This window comes from Myotis daubentonii, chromosome 3 (genome assembly GCF_963259705.1).
Source record: "Myotis daubentonii chromosome 3, mMyoDau2.1, whole genome shotgun sequence".
NCBI lineage: Eukaryota > Metazoa > Chordata > Mammalia > Chiroptera > Vespertilionidae > Myotis > Myotis daubentonii.
In genome coordinates, this window is record NC_081842.1 from 143,458,440 (window position 1) to 143,483,912 (window position 25,473).

Here is a 25,473-nt window from a genome sequence, read left to right on the forward strand (position 1 = left end):
AGACTGCCCTCCCCCCTTTCATAGAGCATGTTAAGATCTCTTAAGAGTCTGTCAGGTCCACAATTTCTCGATTTGCTTTGCCCTTTCATACATCTGGAAACTATTCCATTCATCATCCTTGCTTTAGTGGTAGTACCTGCCTCTGCATTTTGCTCTCTTGGTGTCATTTTCTTGTGATTTTCCTTATTTATCTACACATTTTATAAAAGGATCATCATGCAATTAAGAACAACTCTTATTCAGGGCTGCCTGGAACCTGTGCCTTTGTCATCAGGAGGAGGTGGCTTTGTGCAGGAAGCCTGTTGTCATGGACAATGTAGCCCTGTGTCTTGGACTTCAGCTCTGATGAAATAGTCGTTACTTGTATTTTACCACCTGGAGTTTCTTCATTTTCTTTTTTGATCAGAAATTGATTTTGTTAAAGCTGTTTGCTAAAGGAAGCAGTTGCTGTGATTGGAGCTACACACTTAGACTGAAGTGGAATATAAATTCTAGTGATGTTACATTTTGTTGCAGTTAATTTCAGCAGATTCTACACGAGGAGGTGGCAACCTGCGGCTCTGTATCTTGTCATGTCCACAAACCTTTGCAGCTTTTTTGTGTGTGTCTTTTCTCTCCTCACCTCCCACTCCCCCACTAAGATGTTTTTCCTAGTTTCATCTTCTCTAAGGCTCATAGTCCCATTTCTTCCACCACCCCCTCTTATCCCACCTTTTACCTTTTTGTTGTTGTTTTGTTAATCCTCACCAGAGGATATTTTCCCATTGATTTTAGCAAGAATGGAAGGGAGGGGGAGAGACAGAGAGATAAACATCGATGTGAGAGAGAGACACACATTGATTGGTTGTCTCCCGCACGGGCCCTGGCCATGGATCGAGCCTGCAACTGAGGTACCTAACCTTGATTGAAATTGAACCCGGGATCCTTCAGTCCAGGATCCGACGCTCTATCTACTGAGTCAAAATGGCTAGGGCCACCTTCACCTTTGTATGCTATTGAGCCTGTCATTGTTTACCTCCACAGGTGGCTGTAAATTCTGTGCAACCCACGGTATACTCTGATTCCGTTTCTTGTACCCTAATATGTAGGTATTCAGTTATCTTTGGTTGAGTTGATTCAAATTGTTTTTAAATCAGGCTTTCATCTCGTAGAACTTAGTACCTTGATGCCTATCTAGTAGACAGCATCACACATTTACACACTTGCTACATTGGTGGTCACAGACAAATATTTGTCCTTTGTTTCTCTCTAAATCATAGCCCTCTTGAATGGGCTGTTGTGCTTGGGAATTACTCAGTTTAGCAAGTTTGAGAGGCAGTGGCGAGTGTTCAAATTCTGTTTCCTCTGCGCAAATACTTCACCTTTCTGAACCTCTGCACAGTAGACATTTCACCCCCTCCTCGCAGGGCTGTTTTGATGTCTGAAATAGCATAGAAAAAATAATATCAGCATGTGTGTCTTTGTTGGTCTCTATAGCCATTAATTGGATCTGAATTATGTGAAATTTAGAGATACTTTGGTTTTTGTGCCAGGCTGTGAACTGCCCAGGATTCGGTGTCAAGCACCACATAGTTATCCAAATTCCTGCGATTTGTTTGCTGACAATGATGTAATCAGGGCTACTTCCTAGACCTTGCATGGTTGGGGACATGATGTGAAGTGTTAAAAATTAACAAGATTTTTTGTTTTCTCACTGCCTCTCTGAGCCAAGGGCTAGTTATGTCTATTAATGTTTCTAGTCTCAGGGGATCCTATCTCTCTTTCTGTAATTTTGGCACCAGTGAGAATGTGTGTGATAAGATCTGAGCTCTCGTGCGGTATCTGGTGAGGATTTTTTCCTGCATTTCTTTTCCTTGGATAAAAGGAAAAGCACATGAGTAAAGCATGAGGAGTCAGAACACACAACCCCTGCTTCCTCTCCTGTTCACCGGCTCTGTAACCATGGACAAACGACCTAATCCCAGTGTCCTTGTCCTTTAACAAAGGGTAATCATCAAACACCTGAGGAATGGCTGAAAAGATCGTGTGACGTGGGTCTTTCTGTTATTTAGTAGTTAAGGAATCATGAGATGACACTCATGCTTCTAAATGCGTGTCTCAAACTAGTGGCTTCACGGTGGCGCCTGATATTCTTGTGTCTGAAAGCAGGCCTTTTGGGAGCAAGTGTGCATCTACTTCATACACACTGTCCTCGTCAGTGGGAGGCATGCAAGATCACAGACTCTGAAACCAGGCAATTAGGATTCAGATCCAGACTCTACTGCTTATTGCTGTGTGACCTTAGGCAAGGTACATACTCTCTGTGCTTTCCCTGCCGCATCTATAAAATGGAGAAAATAGTACTTGTCTCATTAGCTGCCTTGGGGGTGCATGTGTCAGTATATGAAGAGCACTTGAAAGTGTGTCTAGCACAGCGTGAGCTCTCAGGGAGGCTCACAGAGGCTGGTGGCAGAAAATGCCACAGTATCAACCCGATACTGAGCTAGTTCACGTGTGATTGGTTCACTTGTTTCCTTCCATAAACGATGACTTTGGGGGTTGCTGTAGCATCCTGATGATTCCTGATGTGGTGGCTTTATTCTTGGTTTAGGATCAGCCACCACCAGCATGAAAGCAATGCCCAGTGTCCCAGTGTTGCCGAGCCAGCTGTGTCAGAAGCAGGCGGCCTCCAGGGACTGCTGTGTGGCAAGAACTAATTGGGCTCCTCACATTCAGGAAGAGCCTGGGAGTGTTTGCAGGTCTCAGGCAGTGCTGTGTGGCTGTGGACCCAGCTGACAGGACAGCCAGGCGTGGGTGAGACACAACAGAATTGCCGTCTCAGAGGTAGAGATTTGAGCCAAAAGGGTATCCAACAGGCAGTGTCATGAAAAGTGACAGGCCCTTCACATAAAGGCTGCCGTGTCTAATGAACACACATGTTGCATGAGGTTTCGTATGGAAAGGACTCCGGGCCACTTGCTGCCTCTCTGCCATAGCAGCCCTCATAGATGTTGACTAGCTAGAACATTGCCAAGAACATACCATCCAGTTAATAAGCAGTTTTTGAATGATGGGACCTATCTTCAAAAATAGAAGGGAGCAACTGTAATGAAAAATTGGAATGAAAACTCTTTGAGTCTCATAACTCTTGCTTCAACTTCAAGGATTCCAGCTTAGACCCCTTTCCCCCAATTAAATTGAAAGCTGCAAAGGACCTCAGGTTATTTAAAATAATCTTTCACCCTGTGTCAGTGTTCTAATTTTTCTAAATATATGAATTTAAGGTGAAAAAAAAACTTAACTAATACAGTTTTATTTTTAAGTACTCATTTGAGAAGTGATACCCTCATTGTAAGCTCGACAAGCCAGCCCAGCGGCCTTTAGCCCAGAGAGAAGCCTGTCACAGAGCCTCGGGTCACCCTGCTCTTCCCTGCCAGACAGATTAGGGCTGCCAGCGCACTTCTTGGACTTAAAGTAGAATGCTGATACTTGTATTAGTCAACACAGGGATTAATCATTAGAAGGTGTGAATCAGGTCTGTTGCCTTATTGTTCATTTTATTCACTGCCCCTATCGGTTTCCGGGTTCTCTCTTGCTCGTCACCTTAAATTCAATAAGCACCTTTACTGAGCCTCAACTAGCTCTGTGGCTGTCACCTCATTGCTGCAGGGTAAGCATATGAATATGGCCCCACCCTAGTCCACCGGGCATTTGTGATTTACTAGGAGGCTTAAGACAAACAAATGTGAAAGGTGCCAGCAGGACATAGGGCCATCATCAGAGGTGTAAAGGAAGAACTTGAATGAGTTGAGATGCGGAGAGAAAATCAGGAAAATTCATCAGAGAGGTGGCCACAGGGGATGAATAATGTGGATAGGCGCTAATAGATTGTGGACCATGGTTCGCTCAGGGAGGAAGTATTCTGATTTGAATCATATCAATGAGAATTCAGTGACAATGGAAAGGTTGATTTAGGGCTACATTTTGGAGAGCATCATATGCCACTGTCCCCTCAAACTCAGTTCGGGTGTCCTTGGGAGTATTAACAAAACCCAGTCATGGGCCCACTTTGTTAGATTCTCTGAAGATAATAAATGCTTTTGGCTTTGTGTAAACAATCTATGTTGCAACTGTCATAATTATTTAACTCTGCTCTTACAGCCAAAGCAGCATAGCCACTATATAAATGAATGGGTGTGGCTGTGTTCCAATAAAACTTTATTTACTAAAAGAGGCAGTGGCTGAATTTGGCCCATAACCCATAGTTTGCCAACCCTTGATCTAGTTTTTAGCATTAACTGAATTTAAATAACACATACGTTCAACTAATAAGGAATAAAGAAAGTAATTGTGAATAATTCTGCGTTTTGATTTGACGGCTTCTGGGGCAGGAACTCCCATACTCGCATGCTCTTTCTGCATGTGTATTTTTTTTCAGCATTATGTCTATGGTACTATACACATTACAGCTTAGGATAGCGTAAGATATGAAATGTAATGCCTCTGACTACCATATCTTGATGATGACAACACTCCCATTAAAGTAAAAATTGCCTAATTTCTTACTTGTAGTGGACTGGATATTAGAGGCATTATGATTGAACAACTTTATAATTATTCTTCCTGAGACCCGATGTTTAGTTACCTTCCAATTATGCTGTCCCTTTAACGAATGCTATGATCTGGTTTTGAGCCTCTAAAATTTCCATAAGTGTTTTGTTTTTTTTTCCCCAGAGTTTAATTTTAAAAGATTAGGAAACTTGTCCAAGTTTGTAGTTTTTGCCCTGTCCTGATATTCATTTAATTGGTTCTGCTAATGTGAATGCCCTTTCAAATATGAAAAAAAAAAAATAAAGCAAGAGGGAAAAGTTGATTATTTCTGTAATTGGATTTTCTTTTGAATAAAATGATTTCACCCACTCTATATTTCTGACTTAAGGGGTGGGGGTGGGGGACCAGTTTCTTTCATATTGTAGCAGAAGTAGACAGAAGGTATAGTTTGTTCCAAGGTATCAGAATAGCATATTCGTTTTGGTTGTAATTAATTACTGATGCTGAATATACTCTGGCCCCTGCTTTCATTCCCAAGTCTAAATTTCCACTGTGTGCAAAATAATTCCATCCAGAAAGAATTCTAATTACTTTAGTAATTATCGTCTTATCGCTAAATGGAATTCAGACATTTGCTGCAGTTTATGAATGTTAGAAATGTTTCATTTCCTTTTCACCTTGAATAACAGAAAACTACACATTACTGAATCTGGCTTCATTGAACCTTATAATTCATGTTACCATAGAAACAGAAAAACTCATATAAGAATTATGTTAACAGTACCATAGATAGTAAATACCTTCACTTTAACCAGCAATATCATAAAATGATCTTAATAACAGAGGTGCAAAATTCTGTGAATTTTAATATGGTTTCTTTTTAAATGTTATAACAATATTATTCAGTATGCTTATATTTAATCTTTAAAGCAATATATTTGGTCTTATGTAAGGCTTTGTGCTTATTTCCAAATATTCGCTGTGGAATACAAGCATAGCGTTATAGGTTAAAAAACACTCTACATAGTATTTATTTAATTTTTAATAGTGATAATTCTTTTGATTTTTGCTTAAAGTCAAACTGTATATTTTGGGTTTATAGCAGGTTTAGGAATGTAATGGGTGACACCACATTCTCTGGTAGTATCTGCTTCTGGTTGGTCCCTCTCTTATTTTTGGCTTATTTGACAACCATTTTTACTTTTGCATTTTAGAAACATGTTTCCCGTATACTTGACCAGTTTTTACTACATGTATGTAACAGTTATTTTTTTGCCATTTTAGATTCTGATTTCTCAGGATATCCAGAAATTTCCAAAGCTTTAGCAAATCTTTTTACATTTTATCCATATTCTTCTCTCTTTCCCTGTCCCATACATACTAATTTTTTACTTCAAAAATGTAAAATTGTACCAAATTTAAACTAAATAAGTCATCTGGATTTTTTTAGCTTAATAAAAATCATTTTATGACTTTTAAAGAGAGGGAATAGTTTTAAAAAAACTAATTGCTACTAAATTTTTTTCATGAGGAGGCCTTGAAAAGCTATCTTTGATTATAAATATCACTTAAAGTTAATAAGTGAATTTTATGTTAGGAAGTAGATTTTGGTTACTATTTGAAAATAATTTCTTCTAAATTTCTCTCAAAAGGTCAGAAATTTGAGTTCTACTTTGAAAAAGATCATGGCTATTCATTTGTAGGAATACATTTGTATTCTTATTGTATTTAGCTTCCAAACAAATAGTGTTGGGTTTTTTTTTTTAAGCTATCTTTCTACCATTTATTTCCAATTTTATTACTTTATTCTAAAAGAATTTGGTCTGTGTAAATGTGATCTCTTTAAGGTAGTAAATGTGTGCACTGGTGACGTTGATTGTTTTGATTAGTGTCCTGTTAGGAAGAAAAGCTATGTGTGGTATTTCTACCAGATGTTATTTAATATAGGAAATTTACTATATAGAATATTTGTAAAAGTAGAGATTGGGAGTTGAGGTAACCAGAGAATAATAACTGCTGAAAGCAGTCACTGCCACTCGGGCTAAGGGAACAAAAAGAAGAGGTCGTGTTACTGGAATCTGTGAGCAAGGATTGTGGTATTGCTGCCTCAGAAACAGAAGGTAACCACTTCCAGACCCCATCAGCTTCTTTCTGCTCTCACCTTCTGATCTACTAATGGGGCCTAATGGGAAGCCACTGCCAAAGGAACCAAATGGACTTTTGAGACTTCTAGCCCCATATTACCTGCTGAACATATATGCGTGTGAGGCTAAGAGACAGCAAGAATTACACCAGTTTTTCTCTCTCTCAAGTAATGGACAGAGTGGGACTCATTTTATATTACTGATTTTCTATTAGGTTAAAATTTATGAAACTGATGATACCTGACCATTTTTGATTTGCAAAAAAACCCCAAAACCAACAAATAAAACAAGAGTATCTTATGACTCAACTTTCAGATTCTATTAAATCTACCCTTGCCATGATGATAATTTTTTAAAAATATATTTTTATTGATTTCAGAGAGGAAAGGAGATGGTGAGAGAGAGACATAGAAACATCAATGATGAGAGAGAATCATTGACCGGCTGCCTCCTGCGCGGCCCACACTGGGGATCAAGCCGGCAACCTGGGCATGTGCCCTGACTGGGAATTGAACCATGAGCTCCTGGTTCATAGGTCGACACTCAACCACTGAGCCATGCCGGCTAGACTCATGATGATAATTTCACTCACATTGGTTAGATGAACTTTCTCTAATACACAGACTGTCAAATATTGCCTATTTTCCATTTTTTCCTAATATATATATATATATATACACATATATACATATATATACACACATACATATATATACATATATATACACACACACACACACACACACATATATATATATATATATATATATATATATATATATATATATATATATATATATATATATTGTTTGTTTGTTTTTTGCTGATTCAAAAGCAGTCACAGAAATGTTTCCTACTCTTATTTGGGTCACCGAAGGCTTTACAAATCAGAATGAAACAATGGTCACTTCTTTCTGAAATATATACATACAATTTTAGATGCAATTTTAGGGAGTCCACAGACTCTAAGAAAAGAAACCCTAGATTGACATAAAGAAAGGGCATTCTTGGCATTGGCATTGTTTTGTGTGTTTCTTTAATCTGTATTCATCTTAAGCATGGCTACCTTAAATGTATAGTATAAATATATACCACCCTCTCATGATTTTCAGAGGGGAGTTGTCAGTCATTCTAGGTAGACAGTGAATACCACAGTTAGAGACATAACTGGATGGGTGGAGGGAAGGAGGGTTTTTCAACCTTATCTAAATGTTTTAGTGCTTTTTCTGTTTTCAGCCTAAGATCCTTAAGAGAAGGTTTCATAAAATTATGAAAATAAATTTAAAACTGCTGAAAATTATCTTAAATGTATTCAAAAATGTCCTATTGTTTCTCCTTAAATTTATATTATTTTTCTCACTCACCTATTCTGAGAAAAACCTCCAGTAATATGACAAATTGAAAAGATACAGAAATCTTAGTGGGGACGCATTCAGTATTTCACCAATAAGTGTGATAATAGCTATAGACCCTTTATCAGGTTGAGGTAGTTTCCTCCTATTCCTTGTTTTTTTATCATGAGAGTTTTTATCATGAATGGGCATTGGAATTGTCAACCTAGCTTTCTGTATCTATTAAGAATACTCCGTTCTTTTAATATGGTTTATTGCATTAATCGATATTTGTATATCAAACCAACCTTGTATCCCTGTGATTAAAAACTTAGTTGAGATATGCAATCCTCTTTATATGTTTCTGGGATCAGTTTGCTAATATTTTGTTAAGAAATTTTGTTTCTGTGTTCATAATGGATATTAGTCTTGAATTTATTTCTGACTTCCTTCTCTTGTTTTCCTATAGGCTACTGCTGGTCTCATAAAATTAGTCCCTTTCTCATCTATCTTTGAAATGGTTTCTGTAGAACTAGTTTTATTCTTTGTTAAATGTTTCATAGAATTCACCAAGGAAGCCATCAGGGCCTGGGTTGTTCTGTGTTGTTTTCTTTTGTTGGCAAGATTTTTTAATTACAAATTCAATTTTTGTAGTAGATAAATAACTAATCAAATTTTCTCTTTCTTCTTGAGTCACTTTTTATAAATTATGTCTTCCAAATAATTTGCCCATTACCCTTAGTATCTTTTTGGACATATAATTTATATATATAAAGGCCTAAGCAACTGTTAAGACCAGTTGACTGACACCGGTCTACCGGTCACTATGACAACGCACTGACCACCAGGGGGCAGATGCTTAATGTAGGAGCTGCCCCCTGGTGGTCAGTGCGCTCCCACAGCCAAGCTCCCGCGGTCCCTCCCTCAGCCAGCAGGATGGTCAGTGCACTCCCACAGCCAACCTCTCATGGCCGGCCAACCTCCTGCGGTCCCTCCCCCCAGCTGGCCGGTCCCAATCGGCCCCAATCAGTCTGATCACCAGCCAGGCCGAGGGATCCTACCCATGCACGAATTCGTGCACTGGGCCTCTAATTGAAGTATAAAATCCTATTAGTTTCAGGTGTTCATCATAGTGATTCAATATTTATATACATTATGAAATGATCCCCACAATAAATTTAATTACAATCTGTCACCTTACAAAGTTACTACAATATTATTAATTATATTCCTTATGTTGTACATTATATCTCTATGACTTATTTTGTAACCGGATGTTTATATCTCTTAATCCCCTTCACCTATTTTACCTACCCTTACCTCTCCCCACTCTGATAACCACCAGTTTGTTTCCTGTATCTATGAATTGGTTTCTGTTTTGTTTTGTATGTTTACTTTTTGATTCTACTTATAAGTGAAATCATACCACATTTGTCTTTCTCTAACTTAATTCACTTAGCATAATACCCTTTAGATGTATCCATGTTGTTGCAAATGGCAGGATTTTCTTCTTTTTAATGGCTGAATAATATTCCATTGAACGTATTGTGTGAGAAAAAGAAAACATTTTTCTACCCTTGAAGGTTTTATCAGCTCGTCTAATAATTAAATCTACATGAGACAGATTAACAAGAGAGAATAACCAAATTTCATTTCATATGTATGTATGGGAACCTCACATAATGAAAGAGTCAGAGATGCCACATACAAGAGAGGTTCAGGCACAGTAAGTTAAAATGAGGTTTGTATGGCATTCTGAGCTAAGGATGAGGTAAGGCACCTTGGGGAATGAGAGAGGAAGAAGATTGTTTCAGGATGATAAGAAGAGCGAATATTCAATAATTAGTAGTTTGCCCTGCCCTATAGATAAGTCAAAAAAAGGTTATCTCTGATAATCTCTTATTATGGACAAGACCTCTAATTTAAATTCTTCTGAGTAATTAAAGAGGGGCAGAAGTTTCTCTTGAGCCCACAGGGTCTCAGTTGCCTTTAGCGTAAAATAACCTGTGTTCCACAAGGCCTATCTACGGGTGACTATAGATGTGCAGTATATGCCACATCATCTTTATCCACTCACCTATTCACGGGCACTTAGGTTGCTTCCATATATTCACTATTGTAAATAATACTGCAGTGAATGTTGGGGTGCATATATCTCTTCAAATCAGTGTTTTTGTTTTCTTTGGATAAATACCCAGAAGTAGAATTGCAGGATTTTGTGGTAGTTCTATTTTTTATTTTTTAAGGAACCTCCATACTGTTTTCCACAGTGGCTGCAAATTAAAGACGATATGAATGAATGGATAGATAGATCATTTTCATGAATTGAAAGAAGTAATATTGTTAAAATGTCCATAATCCCCAGTGCAATCCACAGATTCAATGCAGTCCCCATCAAAATATCTATGAATTGTTTCATAGAACTAGAACATAATCCTAAATTTTCTCTGTCTGATCAAAGCAGTCTTGAGAAAGAGCAAAAGTGGAGGATCATGCTCCCTGATTTCAAACTATACTACAAAACTATAATATTCAAAACAATATGGTACTGAAAAGAAAATGGACACATAGATCAATGGAATGGAATAGAGAGCCCAAAAATAATAGTAAACATCCTTATATATGGTCAGTTAATCTTAGTATACTTTTAGTGTTGATCCTGACTATAGTGCTGTCTCCTTTATGCCTGAAGTGGTCATTTGTGCCTTCTTTTTCTTCTCAGTCTAGCAGCTCTAGCTAGTAGTTTAGTAGTTTTGTTGTTGTTTTATAAAGAGGCATCTTTACTTGTTCTCTATTTTCTATTTTATTGACTTCTTGTACCTTATTTCCTTTCTTTGTCCTACTTTGCTCTTTTTTTTTTAGCTTCTTGAGGTAGAAGCTTAGAGTATTTAACACAGACATTTAAATCTATAAATTTCTCTCTAAACATTGCTTCAGTTGAATCCCATATATTTAGATATATTGATTTACATTCAGTTCAAGATATTTTCCCCCCTGCTTCTGTCTAGTTTGCTTTTCCTGAAAGTATTGAGTAATTGTCCTGGAATTAATATCCATAGAACTAAAATATATTTTTCAACCATGTGTTTAGTTTATGCCTAATAATTTTAATAGGTCTGATTCTTTTTCTGAGGTAATTGAATATATGTTATTTTTAGTTTTTTCACATGTGGAATTTGAAGCTAATAATTTTTTGATCTAAAGAATGAACTAGAATCAGCCTTTTTCCTATATTTGCCAGTGTAACACCAAATTGCAAGTGAAAATGTTGAGACGAATTAAAGTACTACATTTTAATAGTATTTCAAATATAGTACAGGATATATGTAGTTTTACTCAAGGTAAATAAGTGTGGAAATATTGGGGCTTTTAAAAATCCTAGCATCAGGCCAGCAAATAGGTAGTACTCTCCTCACATGTCCTGATAGATTTCGTAACTGATCATACATAGCACTGCTTCTGCCAAGGCAGATGCATAATTTGAATCTTTTTCATTAATTCCATTTCCAAGTAATTTAATGAACCCATTTTGCCAGTAAATAGCTTGTGTAAGTCAGAAACAATAATGGGTTAAAATGTCTGTCTTTAATATAATTAAACATTTCTATATTCTTCTTTCAGAATTATTCTCTAATGCTACTATGAAAATATAGATATAGAAGGTCTTTTAAATTTTAAAAACACATAATACCTAGGAATTATATTCATTAGACTCACAGTTTTAATAAATTCATGGAAATGCATTTTAATATTTTTAATATTTTGAAAATTCAAAGCTTCTCAAAAACAGCATTTAGTCATAATTAGCATAATAAATATTTGGATTAATATTGTATTTTACACCTCATATAATTTCCTCTTAGCACTTAAAGCATATGTAATTTAGAACTTGGTTCACTACAATATTTGATTTTCTCGTATACTGTAGAGAATTATTTACTGAGCAAATTAATGCTGTAATTATGAGGAACTTTTTGTTGTTGGTTCAGTTAAGGAACTGAATTATTTTTAAGAACATATATAGCATCATTTGCAGATATAAAATTAATGAATAAATGAGCCTCATCAAATATTAAAATGCAGTCTCTACTTTGAAAACATTTTATAGGCAATCAGTTTATATTCTTATAAACTTTGAAACCAATTAAACTACTTTTAGTTTTAAGTTCTGAGTAACATAGGTCTCTCACTAATTCATGGTGGTCTGCTCTCTCCCCTGTTATCAGTCAACTTGTTGTGTAGATTATCAAATATATCCACGCATTGGACATTTCCTTCCTTAACATTTATGATGACTAGTGCAAAGGTTTGTCTTTCCTTTTTCACTGTGGGCCTTGAAGCCAAAGTAAGCAGGTGTTGCGTAATACTGAGCTCAACTATCCTGGATCAAGAAGGATTGGGGGGTGGGGAGAAATCAGTAAGGTACTTTCCTGTGGGAATACCCCATAATCTAGTGCCAAGTTCATTCTAACAGCCTAGGACAATAAGGAATTGTCTTTGTTTCTGCAGTATTTCACAGACAGTTTCTAAGATTTTTTTAAAATTTCCTAGGAGAAATAGACTCTTCTCTGTCATTTCTAATGTGATCCATTACTTTTACCTTTGTTCAGTAGTAGTTATAAGTGTAAAAATTAGCTAATTGAAGCAATGGACATAATTTTTCTATTCCACATGCTTTAATAAGTATAGGAAATGGTTTTACTATCTGTAGCTTACTGTAAAAGCATATGTTTTTATGATTTTCCAACATAATTTTAATAATCACTCTTAATGAAGAAAATATGTTTTTATATTACAATAAAATAAAAATTGTTTTTTAATATACCATTTTATTTTTCTCTATGCATATTGTCTCTTTTTCTATTTATCATCACAGAGAAAAGTTCCTGTCTTTGTAACTTATCTTATTGATGAAAGTTAAGCCAAATTGATAGCTAAATAAGACTAAGTAGGAATCAGGAAAATATTTTTTAAAATAAATTTATCATTCTTCTTTCACACAGCACAGGCTTTAAAGGATTATACAAACTAGGTATGGAATAATGAAGCTGCTTGTATTAGGCATCCAGTAATTTGATTTTTTCCCATGTTACATTCTTTTGTTCTCACTTATGCCCCCAAATATTTAATATATCTTGATGAGATAAACTGTCCAATTCATTCTTATAGAACTGCATTTAGGTGGTAGAACAATCTTTATAGCTGGGTATTCTGTGATCTGAAATTTTTCCTATTATTTTATTGATTCTATTTTGAATGCTGTTGATGTTATTTTGTTGTTCTTATACTGTTAGTATTCAATAAACTATTGTAGCATACTTGAGAAACTCAGTAGCCACAGAGGAATGATTTTTAAGATGCTAACATTGGACCTATCAAAAGCAAAGGCAACTTGTTTACCTAACCACTCTATAATGAAAAGTGTTTAGTGATTTACTTTTAAATAATAAAGGATAACAAAAATTGTTTATTGATGGAAAGCCTTAACTATGAATGAGAGGGACAAAATAAAAAATAAAAAAATAAACCTGGAGGAAATAGACATAATTGCACTGAGCAGAGGGAAAACTGTAAAAAAAAATTTGGGTATCCTCAGAAATAAGAAAATATGTTACATCTCTAAAATGAAATCGCTATGCTTTGAAAAGGAAATTTGGAGAGTGAGAGAAATTTAAAATACGATATTCAATTAAAATTTTTTCAATAAAAGAGTTGGAAGATAAAATCAACTAAATCTTCCAGAAAGTGGAATAAAAGGACAAAGATTGAAAATGGCAGTGGAAAAGCTTAGAGACTCAATTCACCAATTTCAACATTTGAAGGAGAGGCATCCCAGAGACAAAAAAAATGACTTTAGCCCAGCCAGTGTTGCTCATTGGTTGAGTGTCAGCCTATGAACCAGGAGGTCAATGCCATGTCAGGGCTCATGCCCAGGTTACAGGCTCTATCCCCTATAGGGATCATGAAGGAGGCAGCCGATGAATTATTCTCTCTCATCATTGATGTTTCTATCTCTCTTTCCCTCTCCCTTCCTCTCTGAAATCAACAAAAATATATTTTTAAAAAAAAAGAAAGAAGAAATGATTTTAAAAAGAACATAGACCTAAAGAACATGACTCTCTAGATTGTATACTGTACAAAAACTTAAATACCTAACGCAAGGTCTATTATAAAATTTAAAATCAATAAGAATGAATTTAATATCCTAAAAGCTTTCAAAAAGATAGTGGGGCACAAATGAAGAAGTGTGCCTCAGAGTAAATCTGGACACCTTATCAACCTTTCCAGCTTAAAAAAAAAAAGGAGGGGGGAAGATTATGAAATTCAGGTGGCTAATACTTTTCATTTTGGAGTGCTATGTATAGCCACGATCAGTCATGAATTGAGAGTTCAGACATCCTAGGACAGTAACAAAATTTTGTTAGCTCTCTTTTTTAATGACCCTTCTGAAAGAATGCTCCTGCAAAATTATGGAGAATAGAATAATCAAGAATTAAGAGGACATGGGATCCAGGAAAAAAAACTAGATTGAAAAAAGGAGACCAAGCAGTAACATTCAAGTATTACACTGCTTTATTATAAATGCAACACACACTTGAAGAAAATAAGAGTGGCATTTCTAGAGGGGATGGGGGGTGGAATCGAACTGGTCAATTATATAATACTAGAGGCCCGATGCACGAAATTCGTGCAAGAGTAGGCCTTCGCAGCCCCAGCTGCCTTGGGCAGAGGCAGCAGCCCCAGCGACTGTCTTGGCCCTCGCAGCCCTGGCTTCATCTGGAAGGTCATCTGGACAGTGGTTCAGCTGTTCAGTCAATTTGCATATTATGCTTTTATTATTATAGATATTGAATGTTTAGAAAATAGTATTGGTTTTTGATAGACTTGATGGAGCTTCTGGAAACATCAGCATAGATACATAGAATATTTAGAATATTGGAAAAAAAATTTAAAAAGAGCTATTAACTTCATGAAAAATTCAATATTGTGAGAAAAGAAACTTCATGATAGTATACCAGTTGGCTCTGCAATGAACAACAGCTTTGCAGTTATACCAATGAAAATACTATTAATTTCACCAAAAATTGTGCATGATTGTATAGTGAAGGGAGGGATAGAGTAGTTTAAAGAGCTAAATCCTCATTTACCTTAATAGAGAAGTCAGTAAATATTACATTAAAATAAGTAAATCTAGAAATAGTAGAATATGTATCTTAAAATAGAAAACAAAAAATCATCTTAAGAAATTAAAAATGGCTATCTCTTGCAGATGACAGGGGTCCACTGTTTTTCATAAATTCTTAGTATTTAGGACTCTTTTAAAAAGTATTTGCAAATATCTCTTTCCTGAAAGTAAAATTTAATTCTAAAAGGACAATGGTATTTAAAATATTAGGGAAGTACAATAGTTATAGATTGCAATAGAGTTTTTACATTTTTGTCTCATTATTTTTTAGAGTTCCTGGAATAACTATTGCTACAGATATTATCTGTGGTTTTCCTGGAGAAACAGATCAAGATTTTCAAGAAACAGTGAAACTTGTTGAAGAGTACAAATTTCCAAGCCTCTTTATTAACCAGTTTTACCCAAGACCAGGAACTCCTGCTGCAAAAATGGAACAAGTTCCAGCACAAGTGGTAAGATCGCTTTCTGTAAGGTATTGTATTTAGCCAATAGCTATAAAAATGCATCTGTGTTGCCTATCTTAGCACACTTGGCTTACATTATAAAAGATGGAGAATTTTCCAAGTTGGAGTCAGGGTGGGGACCTTAGCTAAGTTAAATGACCTTAGGCAACTAAAGTGTCACCTCTTTTTCTTTTCAAGAATAAGGTTCTGGTGACACTGGGAAGGAACATTTTAACTACTAGTATTTGCCTATGTTTATAAAATAAAGTCTTGGTTGTTTCAAAATCAGGCAACATTTAAATATCTGTGAGCAAAGAAGGCATCATATTTACACTACTTTTTAAGAGACCCTTTCATAATATGCTTATGGTTTTCCTATGTTTTCCATGGTATAGATTTGATGTTTACTATCTATCTACCTATCTATCTCAGGTATGTGTTGCTTTTGCAATAAAACAATATAATTTTATTCTTACATGATCATAGATATAGATAGTACAGTAAGAGGACTCAAAATAAATCTGAAAATGTTTGAGATCCAGTAAAGGCAAACTGTTTCCCAGAATGCCCCAGAAAGTAATAGTCTCAAACAAATATTTAGTTTCTACGTTCAGTAGCTAAACATGGAAAAACATAGAGCCTTAAGAGGAAGTAGAATTTTTTAACTGAAAATTTTCTACTTTGTTTCTAATAACTAAAAAATATTGTGCCCTGCCATTAATTTTCTTCAAATTCTTTCATGAATAAATACTAAAAAGTATAACCCAAAGCTTATTGTTTATATGCATATGTATATATGTATATATGTGTGTGTGTGTCTTTTTTCCCCGTAAAACAGAAGTCAGTATCATTCTTTGTTTTCTCAAACTTTTCTTCATTTTTATTTTACAAGTTTCCTTGTATACAAGGATAAAAAATACAGGGTTTCCCAAAAATTGTATACATACTTTGAATCATTATAAAGTCAGTGTTTATTAACATGCACTTCATTTTCAAAATTTAAAAGAATCTACAGAAATGAATAATTTATTTTTCTCAACATCTGTTTTCAAACTGATGACTGTCCTGGTCCAGTCCCTGCTGATAATGCGAAGCAATGGAATTGCAAACATTAAGAATCGTATCATTCAGTATTTGTGTGCCCTCAGTTGTCAACTGTTGCTGGTTTTGTACCATAAACTCTTATTTTTTATGTATTCCTATAAAAAAGTCTAGTGAATAAATTTTCTTTGTTCAAAGCTTAGTCTGGTCTCACCCATTATTTCAAATAAGTTAAATCTGAAAAGCAATGAAACTTTGAGTTATCAGCTGTTAAAGTGTGTATACATTTTTAGGGACACCCTGTATTTTTACAAGTAGCTGCCTTTCCATTTTCATGGCTATATAGTATTCCATTGCATGTAAATCCCAATTTATTCATCCTATTGCTGATCTTAATCTGAATCTCCAGTGACTTGTGTATACATCGAAGTTTGTGAAGTACTGTTGTAGTTCACTAATTGCCTGTTTATCTGTTTTTAACCTGCTGTCAAACTATAAAATCTCAAACTTTAGTCTATTTTTAACTTCTATAATTATAACTTGATTCTTGTTCATAGGTTTGAGATTTCTAATGAAATCCTCATATTTTCTTTCGTATTTTTTAATATATTAGTTATCTTAAAGTCCATTCTGAATTCTCCAGTATGTAGGCCTTGTCTTGGTTTGTTTCTCTTTTTTGTTTTCCTTGACTTTGACCAGTTGTCTTCCCTTTCTATGCATCTGATTATTTTTAGTAAATGATGAGCACTTTTCATTTAAAAAAAAAAAATTATAGGGCCCTGGCCAGTGTGGCTCCGTTGGTTGGAAGGTCACCCCATACACCAAAAGGTTGTGGGTTTCGTTCCTGGTCTGGATATCCAGGTTTGGGTTTGATCCCTGATCCAGGTCAGGTCAGGGCGAGTTCTGTAGGCAACCAATTGATGTTTCTCCCTTTCTCTCTCTCTCTCTCTTCCTCTCTTTATAAAAAATTAATAAAAATATATCCTCAGGTGAGGATTAAAAATAAATAAATTTAAAAAACTATAGCATCTAGACCAGTGGTTCTCAACCTTCCTAATGCCGTGACCCTTTAATACAGTTCCTCATGTTGTGGTGACCCCAATTTCATTGTTACAAATTGAACATAATTAAAGCATAGTGATTAATCACAAAAACAATATGTAATTATATATGTGTTTTCCGATGGTCTTAGGCGACCCCTGTGAAAGGGACGTTCAACCCCCAAGGGGGTCACGACCCACAGGTTGAGAACTGCTGATCTAGACTATAATCTTCTAGGAGGATTTAATTTTGCTTCTACCAAGCTCTAAGGTAAAGACTGATTAATTTGTCTGAGATTTACCTTTGGAACTGTTTCTCAGTCTGTCTCAGGATTGGTTTATTTCTTTTTTCTTAAAATTTATTTTATTGTTTAAGGTATTACAAATAGTAGTACATAGGATTGGTTTATTTCTGGTTTGCCTTACCTTTTTAATGCAGCCTGTGGTATGCTGGTGTTTAAAACTGACTCTCAGTAGGAAGTGTTCTGAGTTGTAGCATTTGCCGATTTCCAAGGTATAAACACTTCCACTGTATCAGTTTCAAACTACCCATGTGCCATCCCTGGACACGGAACTGGGAAGAGATGCACACAGTCAGGTGGTAAAAGCTGAATCCTACATACCACTGAGTAGAGCTCTTCTGTAGTGGGAACCAGGGCTTTTCTTTATGGTGGGTCTTCAATACTAATTTTTGTCTCCCTGGGCTCATAAGAATGCGGAAGCCTCTGCGTAGTTTTCCAGCCTCTTAGCTTTTGCATGGCTACTCAGCCTCCCAGCAACTACTTACAAATTAATGAGTTCCTGGAAGAGAAGAGTGGCTCCAAGTGTTGAGGTAATGGATCTTGGCCCCTCAGGTCACCACTGCCTTCGTGATTTTTGATGTTTAAACAGTACATATTATAAATTTGATTCACCTTTTCTTATGGTTTTTGGCAAGATTTTGGTCTGATACAAGCTAGTTTGCCTTGGCCAGAAGCAGAGCAGAGCTCATCTCCTTGAATCAGCTGCAGATGCTTTGTTGTTGTTCTAGTCTTTTATCTTGTGAACATAGCCCTTAGCATCTTCCTTACACATGCTTAGACTTTAGACATCCAGTCCTGGCATAGTAGAACCTTTTTTATTTCTTTTTTTGGATTTTATATTTTAGAGCTGTGTTAAGTTGACAACAAAACTGAGCAGGAAGTACATAGAGTTTCCATATATTCCCTACTCACACACACGTTCAGCCTTCCCAGTATCATCCCACATCAGAGTGGTCCATTTGTTACATTAATGAACCTACACTGACACATCATTATCACCCAAAGCCCATAATTTACATTACATTTCACTTTTGGTATTGCACATTCTATAGGTTTGGACAAATGTGTAATGACATGTACCCACTATTTATAGTGCCATATAGAATACCTTCACTGCTCTAAAAGCCCTCTGTGTTCCACCTGTTGATCCCTCCCTCTTCCCTAACACCTGGAAACCACTGATAATTTTACTGTCTCTATAGTCTTGCCTTTTCCAGAGTATCATATAGTTGGAATCGTACAGTATATTTTCTTTTCATACTGGCTTATTCCACTTAGTAATAGGCATTTGAGTAATATTCCTATGTCTCTCCATGGCTTGATAGCTCATTTCATTTTAAAACAACACAAATGTACTGTCTCATAGTTTTTGAGACTGGACTTCCAAAGGCAGGCCCCTGCTCCCTCTGCACCATGAACAGGAATCCTTCCTTGCCTCTTCCAACCTGTGTGGTTTGCTGGTAATTTTTGTCTTTCGCTTGCAGCTGCATAATTCCAATCTCTGCCTTCATTGTCACAGGGTGTCCCTATGTTTCTCTGTCTTCACATGGCTGTGTTCTTGTAAGAACCCCAGTCATATTACATTAGGGACCCACCCTACTCCTCATCTTGTTACATCTGCAGTGACCCTGTTTCCAAATAAGGTCACATTCTGAGATATGGGAGTTAAGACTTTAATATATTTCTTTTGGGGGAGATACAATTCAACCCATAGTACTCTCTCATTTCTGTAATTAGGCTCAAGGTAAAAACTGAAGCCTGGAAGAATTTTATCTTTTTAATATTTTGAACCTTGAATAAAGAAACAAGCATTAATAATAAACTATAGAGCTGCCATGAAAGAGGATATGTGATATGCATTTAGTCTTCTTTGTTCTCCTAAATTTATAAAATATTAATACTGGCTAACTGTCTCAGGTAGATTATGAAGCTGCTTAGCAACTAGACTTCACCAAAATAAAGCATTGCAACAAAATGGGTAGCCATTCTTTCTTATCTGATATATTTCCCAGTTCCTGCCCAACAAAATCAACAATGAAAGTAGCATCTAACCCATTATTAGAAGAAGAGCACAATACCATTTACTTTCAAACAACAGCTTTTTATTCTGGCTTTAGAATGCCTCTTAGTGGAAATATATTGTTTCCTTAGATATATTTTATTTCTACTAAAATCAAGCCCCCCCCCCGAAAAAATGTGTCCCATATGAATTACATGAAATAATTTCAATATACTTTTCCCTTTCTTTATAACTACTTTTTCATAAATGCTAGTATTAATATACATAAATTTCATTATATTTAATGTTTTATAGTAGAGCTCTGGTAAATGAACTAAATTATGTGTTTTCCGTAATCATTTAAAACACCAAATGGATAAAGCATCATTCAGTTGAGTTTGACACTAACATAAATGGAGTAGATTTTTTGCTAATCCTGCTAAAAAAGAGTTATAGCTTTCTTAAATTTATAATGAAAATAAATTAGGCAATATATTTTCATGAACATGATAAACTAAAATTTATTTTTTCTTAGCTTTTGCAAGATTATTTACATAAGCGATTTAATAGTGAATCACCTAAACCAGATGAGAGTGGCCTTTGACTTAGTTGAAGGGTCAAATTTGCATGTTTATATTTTCTATTCCATTTGTTATGGACCAGTGTTCGCGAGAGTAAGACCACCAACTCCAATTAGGTCTTAAGCAGCAAGTGAGGATTTATTGAAAGCTGGCCAGCTACTGTCGTAGGCGTGTTCTTCTACGACAGCAGCGACCCTGGTTCCAGGCCAGCCTTTTATTCACAAAAACCACACAAAGGTTGGCTAAACACACACAAAGTTACCAGGGCTACATTAATCAATACTGCCCAGTTACCAAGGTATTTTTAATCAACTTTGCCCCGTTGCTCCAGCTACTAATATAAACTTGCCCTGTTTCCCTAGCTAATAATATCAACTGGCCCCGTTTCTCAGACTACCCTCAACCACAGTTGGTTCCATTTTCCCCAGTACAAGAGGGGCTTAACTGTAACACATTGAGTCTTCCTTCATTAGTCTTCATTAATCATAAATAATTCCAATAGTATTTTTAAATTGTGGTTAAGATTCTTAATCTACCTAGAAAATGTCCTTAAGTTTAAAAAGTTTTTTGATCCTTATCTCTTCTGACTTTGTTTTTAAGAAAATGTTGATGCAAAATAATAGCATGATGAAATCTTTATTGTAAGAGATCCATGACTTGAAGAAAATGTCTTTAGACAAGGAGAGTGGCTGTTGGAATGTTCATACCAGTTTAAAATGTAAAATTGTGATATTAACTCCACCTGCTTGCTCGTCTTAAGTCTTGGAAACAGAGTGTAAAAATAATATCTTTAAACAGATGTCAGCATGAAAAAATCATAACATGCTTACTTGCAATTTCTAGGCTATTTATCCTAAAGATAATGAGGCCACAATAGTACTTCCTGCCTCAACCCTGAGGAAAGGGAGGTTGTGTTCCTGAGAGGGCTAGAGGGCCATCCTTGGGGCAGATAGATACAGGCATTTTCACTGAAACTGTCCACAGTAGTCTTCCCTGTGAAGAAATGAATTTTTGTTAGAGGCATTCAAACGAAAGCAAGGTGACCACTTGGAATAGATGTTGAGTCAAGAATGTTCTTAAATGGCAATCAGAAGCTTATTTACATAATGGCTCTCCCAAATCTAGCTACCTGTGAGTCTAGGACACACTTTATTTTAAAAAGTAAAATAGAGAAACATACTATATAGAAAGAACTTTGCTGCTCTCTCTAAATGTTTTTGAACCTTTTTGTTGTTTCTGAGCATGATTCTAAAGTTTAACAACTCAGTATTTTAGTGTATAAGTTGCCTTAAAGGAAGAAATCCTGACACTTTACTAGATAACATAATTATATTATTTACACAGTCCCTGATTTTCAAACTAAATTTTTTTTCTTTGGGGGAGAGGAAAAAAATATTTTCAAGAGTTTTATACTCTAAATTGTCAGGACATTTTATTCTAGATTGATTCCCAAACACACCTTTTGGGAAGCCCCCTTTTCTCAATATCTTTTTTTTTTTTATTTTGACTTCTCTTTTAGAATGTTTTGTGAATCTTATGCAATTAATTGTATTTAGTCCCTCCAGTTAGTCTTTTTAATTCCTCATTTCAGGACATATCATTTCTCTTCTTATTTTTATTTATGATGGAGTTTTTTGTTGTTGTTGTTGTTTGTTTGTTTTTTCTGACCATAGTTTTGTATGTAGATTTCAGCAGATCATATAACAGTCTTCCAGATGACTGTAGTAACAGCAGGGAATTAAGAACTAGAGTATAATCTAGAGCAGTGATGGCGAACCTATGACACGTGTCAGAGGTGACACGCGAACTCATTTTTTTGGTTGATTTTTCTTTGTTAAATGGCATTTAAATATATAAAATAAATATCAAAAATATAAGTCTTTGTTTTACTATGGTTGCAAATATCAAAAAATTTCTATATGTGACACAGCACCAGAGTTAAGTTAGGATTTTTCAAAATGCTGACACGCCGAGCTCAAAAGGTTCGCCATCACTGATCAGAGGGAGTGTTGGAAACCTGCTACCTTGTATGAGTTTTAATATAGGTGGTGTTCATTTGACAAATGGAGAATTGAATTTAATTTGTTTTTTGTTTTTCTATATCATTGGCCTAAATATGTTATCTAAACTTTCCAATTTTTTCACCTTTTACTCTATTGTAAATCTGCTGACTTTTGTTTAATCACTTTACTCATTTTTTTTTTCTGGAATATGAACTAGGAATTCTGTAACCTAGTTAAATAAGTTGTTGATGGGTGCTGAAAATGGCAGCAATGAGACCCTTGGTGGTGGATAGAATACGGGCCCCCAAAGATTTCTATGTCCTAATCTCAAACCCTGTGAATGTGTGCTACCTTACATAGTAAAAAGGACTGTGCAGATATGATTAAGTTAAAGCCATTTGAAATGGGGGGATTATAATGAATTATCTGGTTGGCCTCAAGGTAATCACGAAAGTTCTCAGAAGAGGGACGCAGGAGGTTTTAAATTAGAGGGAGGACTTGTCAGGACGGAAACAGAGATCAAGGATAGGAATGTGAGTAAAGACTGCAGGCAACTGCCTGGCCAGATTGCTCAGTGGTGGGAGCGCTGTTCATACACCAAAAGGTTGTGTGTTCACTTCCCAGTCAGGGCACATACCTAGAGGGGGAAACTATATCCTGGGGGGAGGACTAAAAAGAACGCAGGCAGGCCTCTAGAAACTGGAAAGGGCAAGGAACAGGCTCTCCCTGGGAGCCTAAGCAGGGAGTGCAGCCCTGCCATACCTTGATTTTTTGACCATAAAATGCATTTCAGATGTCTGACCTTTAAAACTGTAAGAAAACAAGTTTGTGTTGTTTTAAGCCACTAAGTTAGTGATAATTTGTTATTGCACCAATAGGAAACTAGTATACTAACTGTGGAGTATTTTAACCTGAGAGCATTGTCTGGCTTTTTGATACAGCTAAGGTAATTGAGCTTTCAGCTCTGTATGCCACCCAGAGTTTGCTGTGCCACTCGATGACACATGGTCATTCCTGGGTCTGTGAAAGCTTATGCTTGATGCCACCCGCAGGCACAATAATCTGTAGCCCTAATCCTAATAATGACACAACAAAAATAACAATAAGAATTAACACTTATTTAGCAATCAGTGTATGTTAGACATTGTTCTGAGCACTTCATATCTATTACCTAATTTCATTCTCACAACTTTGTGAAGTAAGCACCACTATTATAGTCGTTTTGCCCATGAGGAAGCAGAGGCTAAGAGTAATGAATACCTTGCTTAAGATCACAGAGAAACGTTCCTGCCTCCCTCTCCACTCTTAGATCCTGCCATTCCTTCTAACACATTCGATGCACCCACAACACCTGGCTGCTTATGGTTCCCCACGTGCCTTTGTGTTTATCTTCTCTACCTCCAGTTTCCTAGAGGGATCAGCGTGGGAAGAAACCTGAGAATAAAGAGAACATGGAACATTTAATGAGCATAAAATGCATGATATTTGGGGCAATAAGATATGTTGCAGTTTTTGCTTGATTTTACTGGGGTGGGGGGGGGGGGGCAACCTGCAGGTGTAGGTTATTGTCAAGGAATAAGTCAGGAGCTGTAGGCAAAGCCTAGAATAAGATGCCCTTCTAAGTTAAATAGCTTTATACTGTCCTGTGGGATGGAGGAAGCTACTGAATAGCAGTGATCATGTGTTTGTTTTGAAAGCTCATTCTGGGTGGTGTGGAGTGGGAATAAAAAGTCAGAAAGCCCCAAAAGGAGATGGTGCAAGACAGGTGTGGAGACTAACAGGTGACTTATTTGTGAGACCTTCAATAAATACTCTTCTTTTGGACTTAATTACTCTAAGTCCCAGGCCTTGCTCCATGTCAGCAAAGTGGTTCTGTGTTCAGTAGAGAGTATTTACTTGACAGAAGGTCACTTAATTGGCTTGTGATGGACTCTGGGCTCACAGGTCAAGTTTTGGTAGAACATCTTATAAGGACCCTTAACCATGCCTGACATTCAGGGCATTACAGCTTGTCTCTGCCTTTGCTCCTCCTGGTGCTGTTGATGTTCTGTTTCCTGATGGCCATGAGATTGCTCCTGGACCAGCCTGGGGTCACTTGCACTTCAAGGGAGAAATGCCAGCCCCTCCAGACCCCTGCCCTTGTCTGATCTCTTTTATCTCTGCCCAAACTGTGTCTACAGGCAGTTACAGAATTAGCTTTTTCCTTGTAGCCTCTTTATCTTCCTTTGTGTTTTTGTTTTTCTAAGCACCATAAGATAAGCTTATCAACTGTGTGTGTGTGTGTGTGTGTGTGTGTGTGTGTGTGTGCGCAAGCGCACCTGTAGAAAAGTCTGGATTTGGGAACATTGGAAGAAGCTGGATCATTCTTTTTTCTTTTTGAGTAGGGAAATTTCCTTTTGTCCTGCTCTCACTCGAAAAGACTGAAGGAAAGGGGGGGCATGATATCATTTGGAGCTTTGAAGAATAAAAATGACAAGAATTGTTAAGTCTCAGCTGTGCAGACGGAAGGTCAATGTCAATAATCTGTTGGCCTTGCCAGTACTGTCAAGCCCTTTGATTGTCTACCAACTTGAACCTGGAATGTTAGAGAATTTGACAAGTGTAATTTATTTGGAGTAACCAGAAGCAGAGCATCTTATCAGAATCTCATGAAAGAAAATAAGTGCTCTTCCTAAGAAGGAAGTGCTCCTGAGGGCATAAACAGTATGCATGATATGGCTGATGCACGACCTCACCACCCTGCGACCTGTGCACAGGGCCTAGTGGACAGCACAGGAGAGAGGTGTTGCCTGAGAGACCGCTTTCGTTTTCATTGCCAGAGTGACTTTTTTTTTTTTTAAGAGCATCCTCCTGAATCTTCTCAGCCTGAATCA

The 25,473-nt window shown here is 36.4% G+C and overlaps 1 protein-coding gene across 5 annotated transcripts in view; it reads left to right on the forward strand.

Moving 5' to 3' along the window:
* The window catches only part of CDKAL1 (CDK5 regulatory subunit associated protein 1 like 1), a 684,969-nt gene that overhangs the window by 492,910 nt on the left and 166,586 nt on the right, over positions 1 to 25,473 (forward strand). For all 5 annotated transcript variants that reach the window (XM_059688757.1, XM_059688759.1, XM_059688758.1 and 2 more), the window contains one exon: positions 15,463 to 15,643. In XM_059688757.1, coding sequence (XP_059544740.1) covers positions 15,463 to 15,643 — 181 coding nt within the window. The remainder of the gene's footprint in view (positions 1 to 15,462; positions 15,644 to 25,473) is intronic.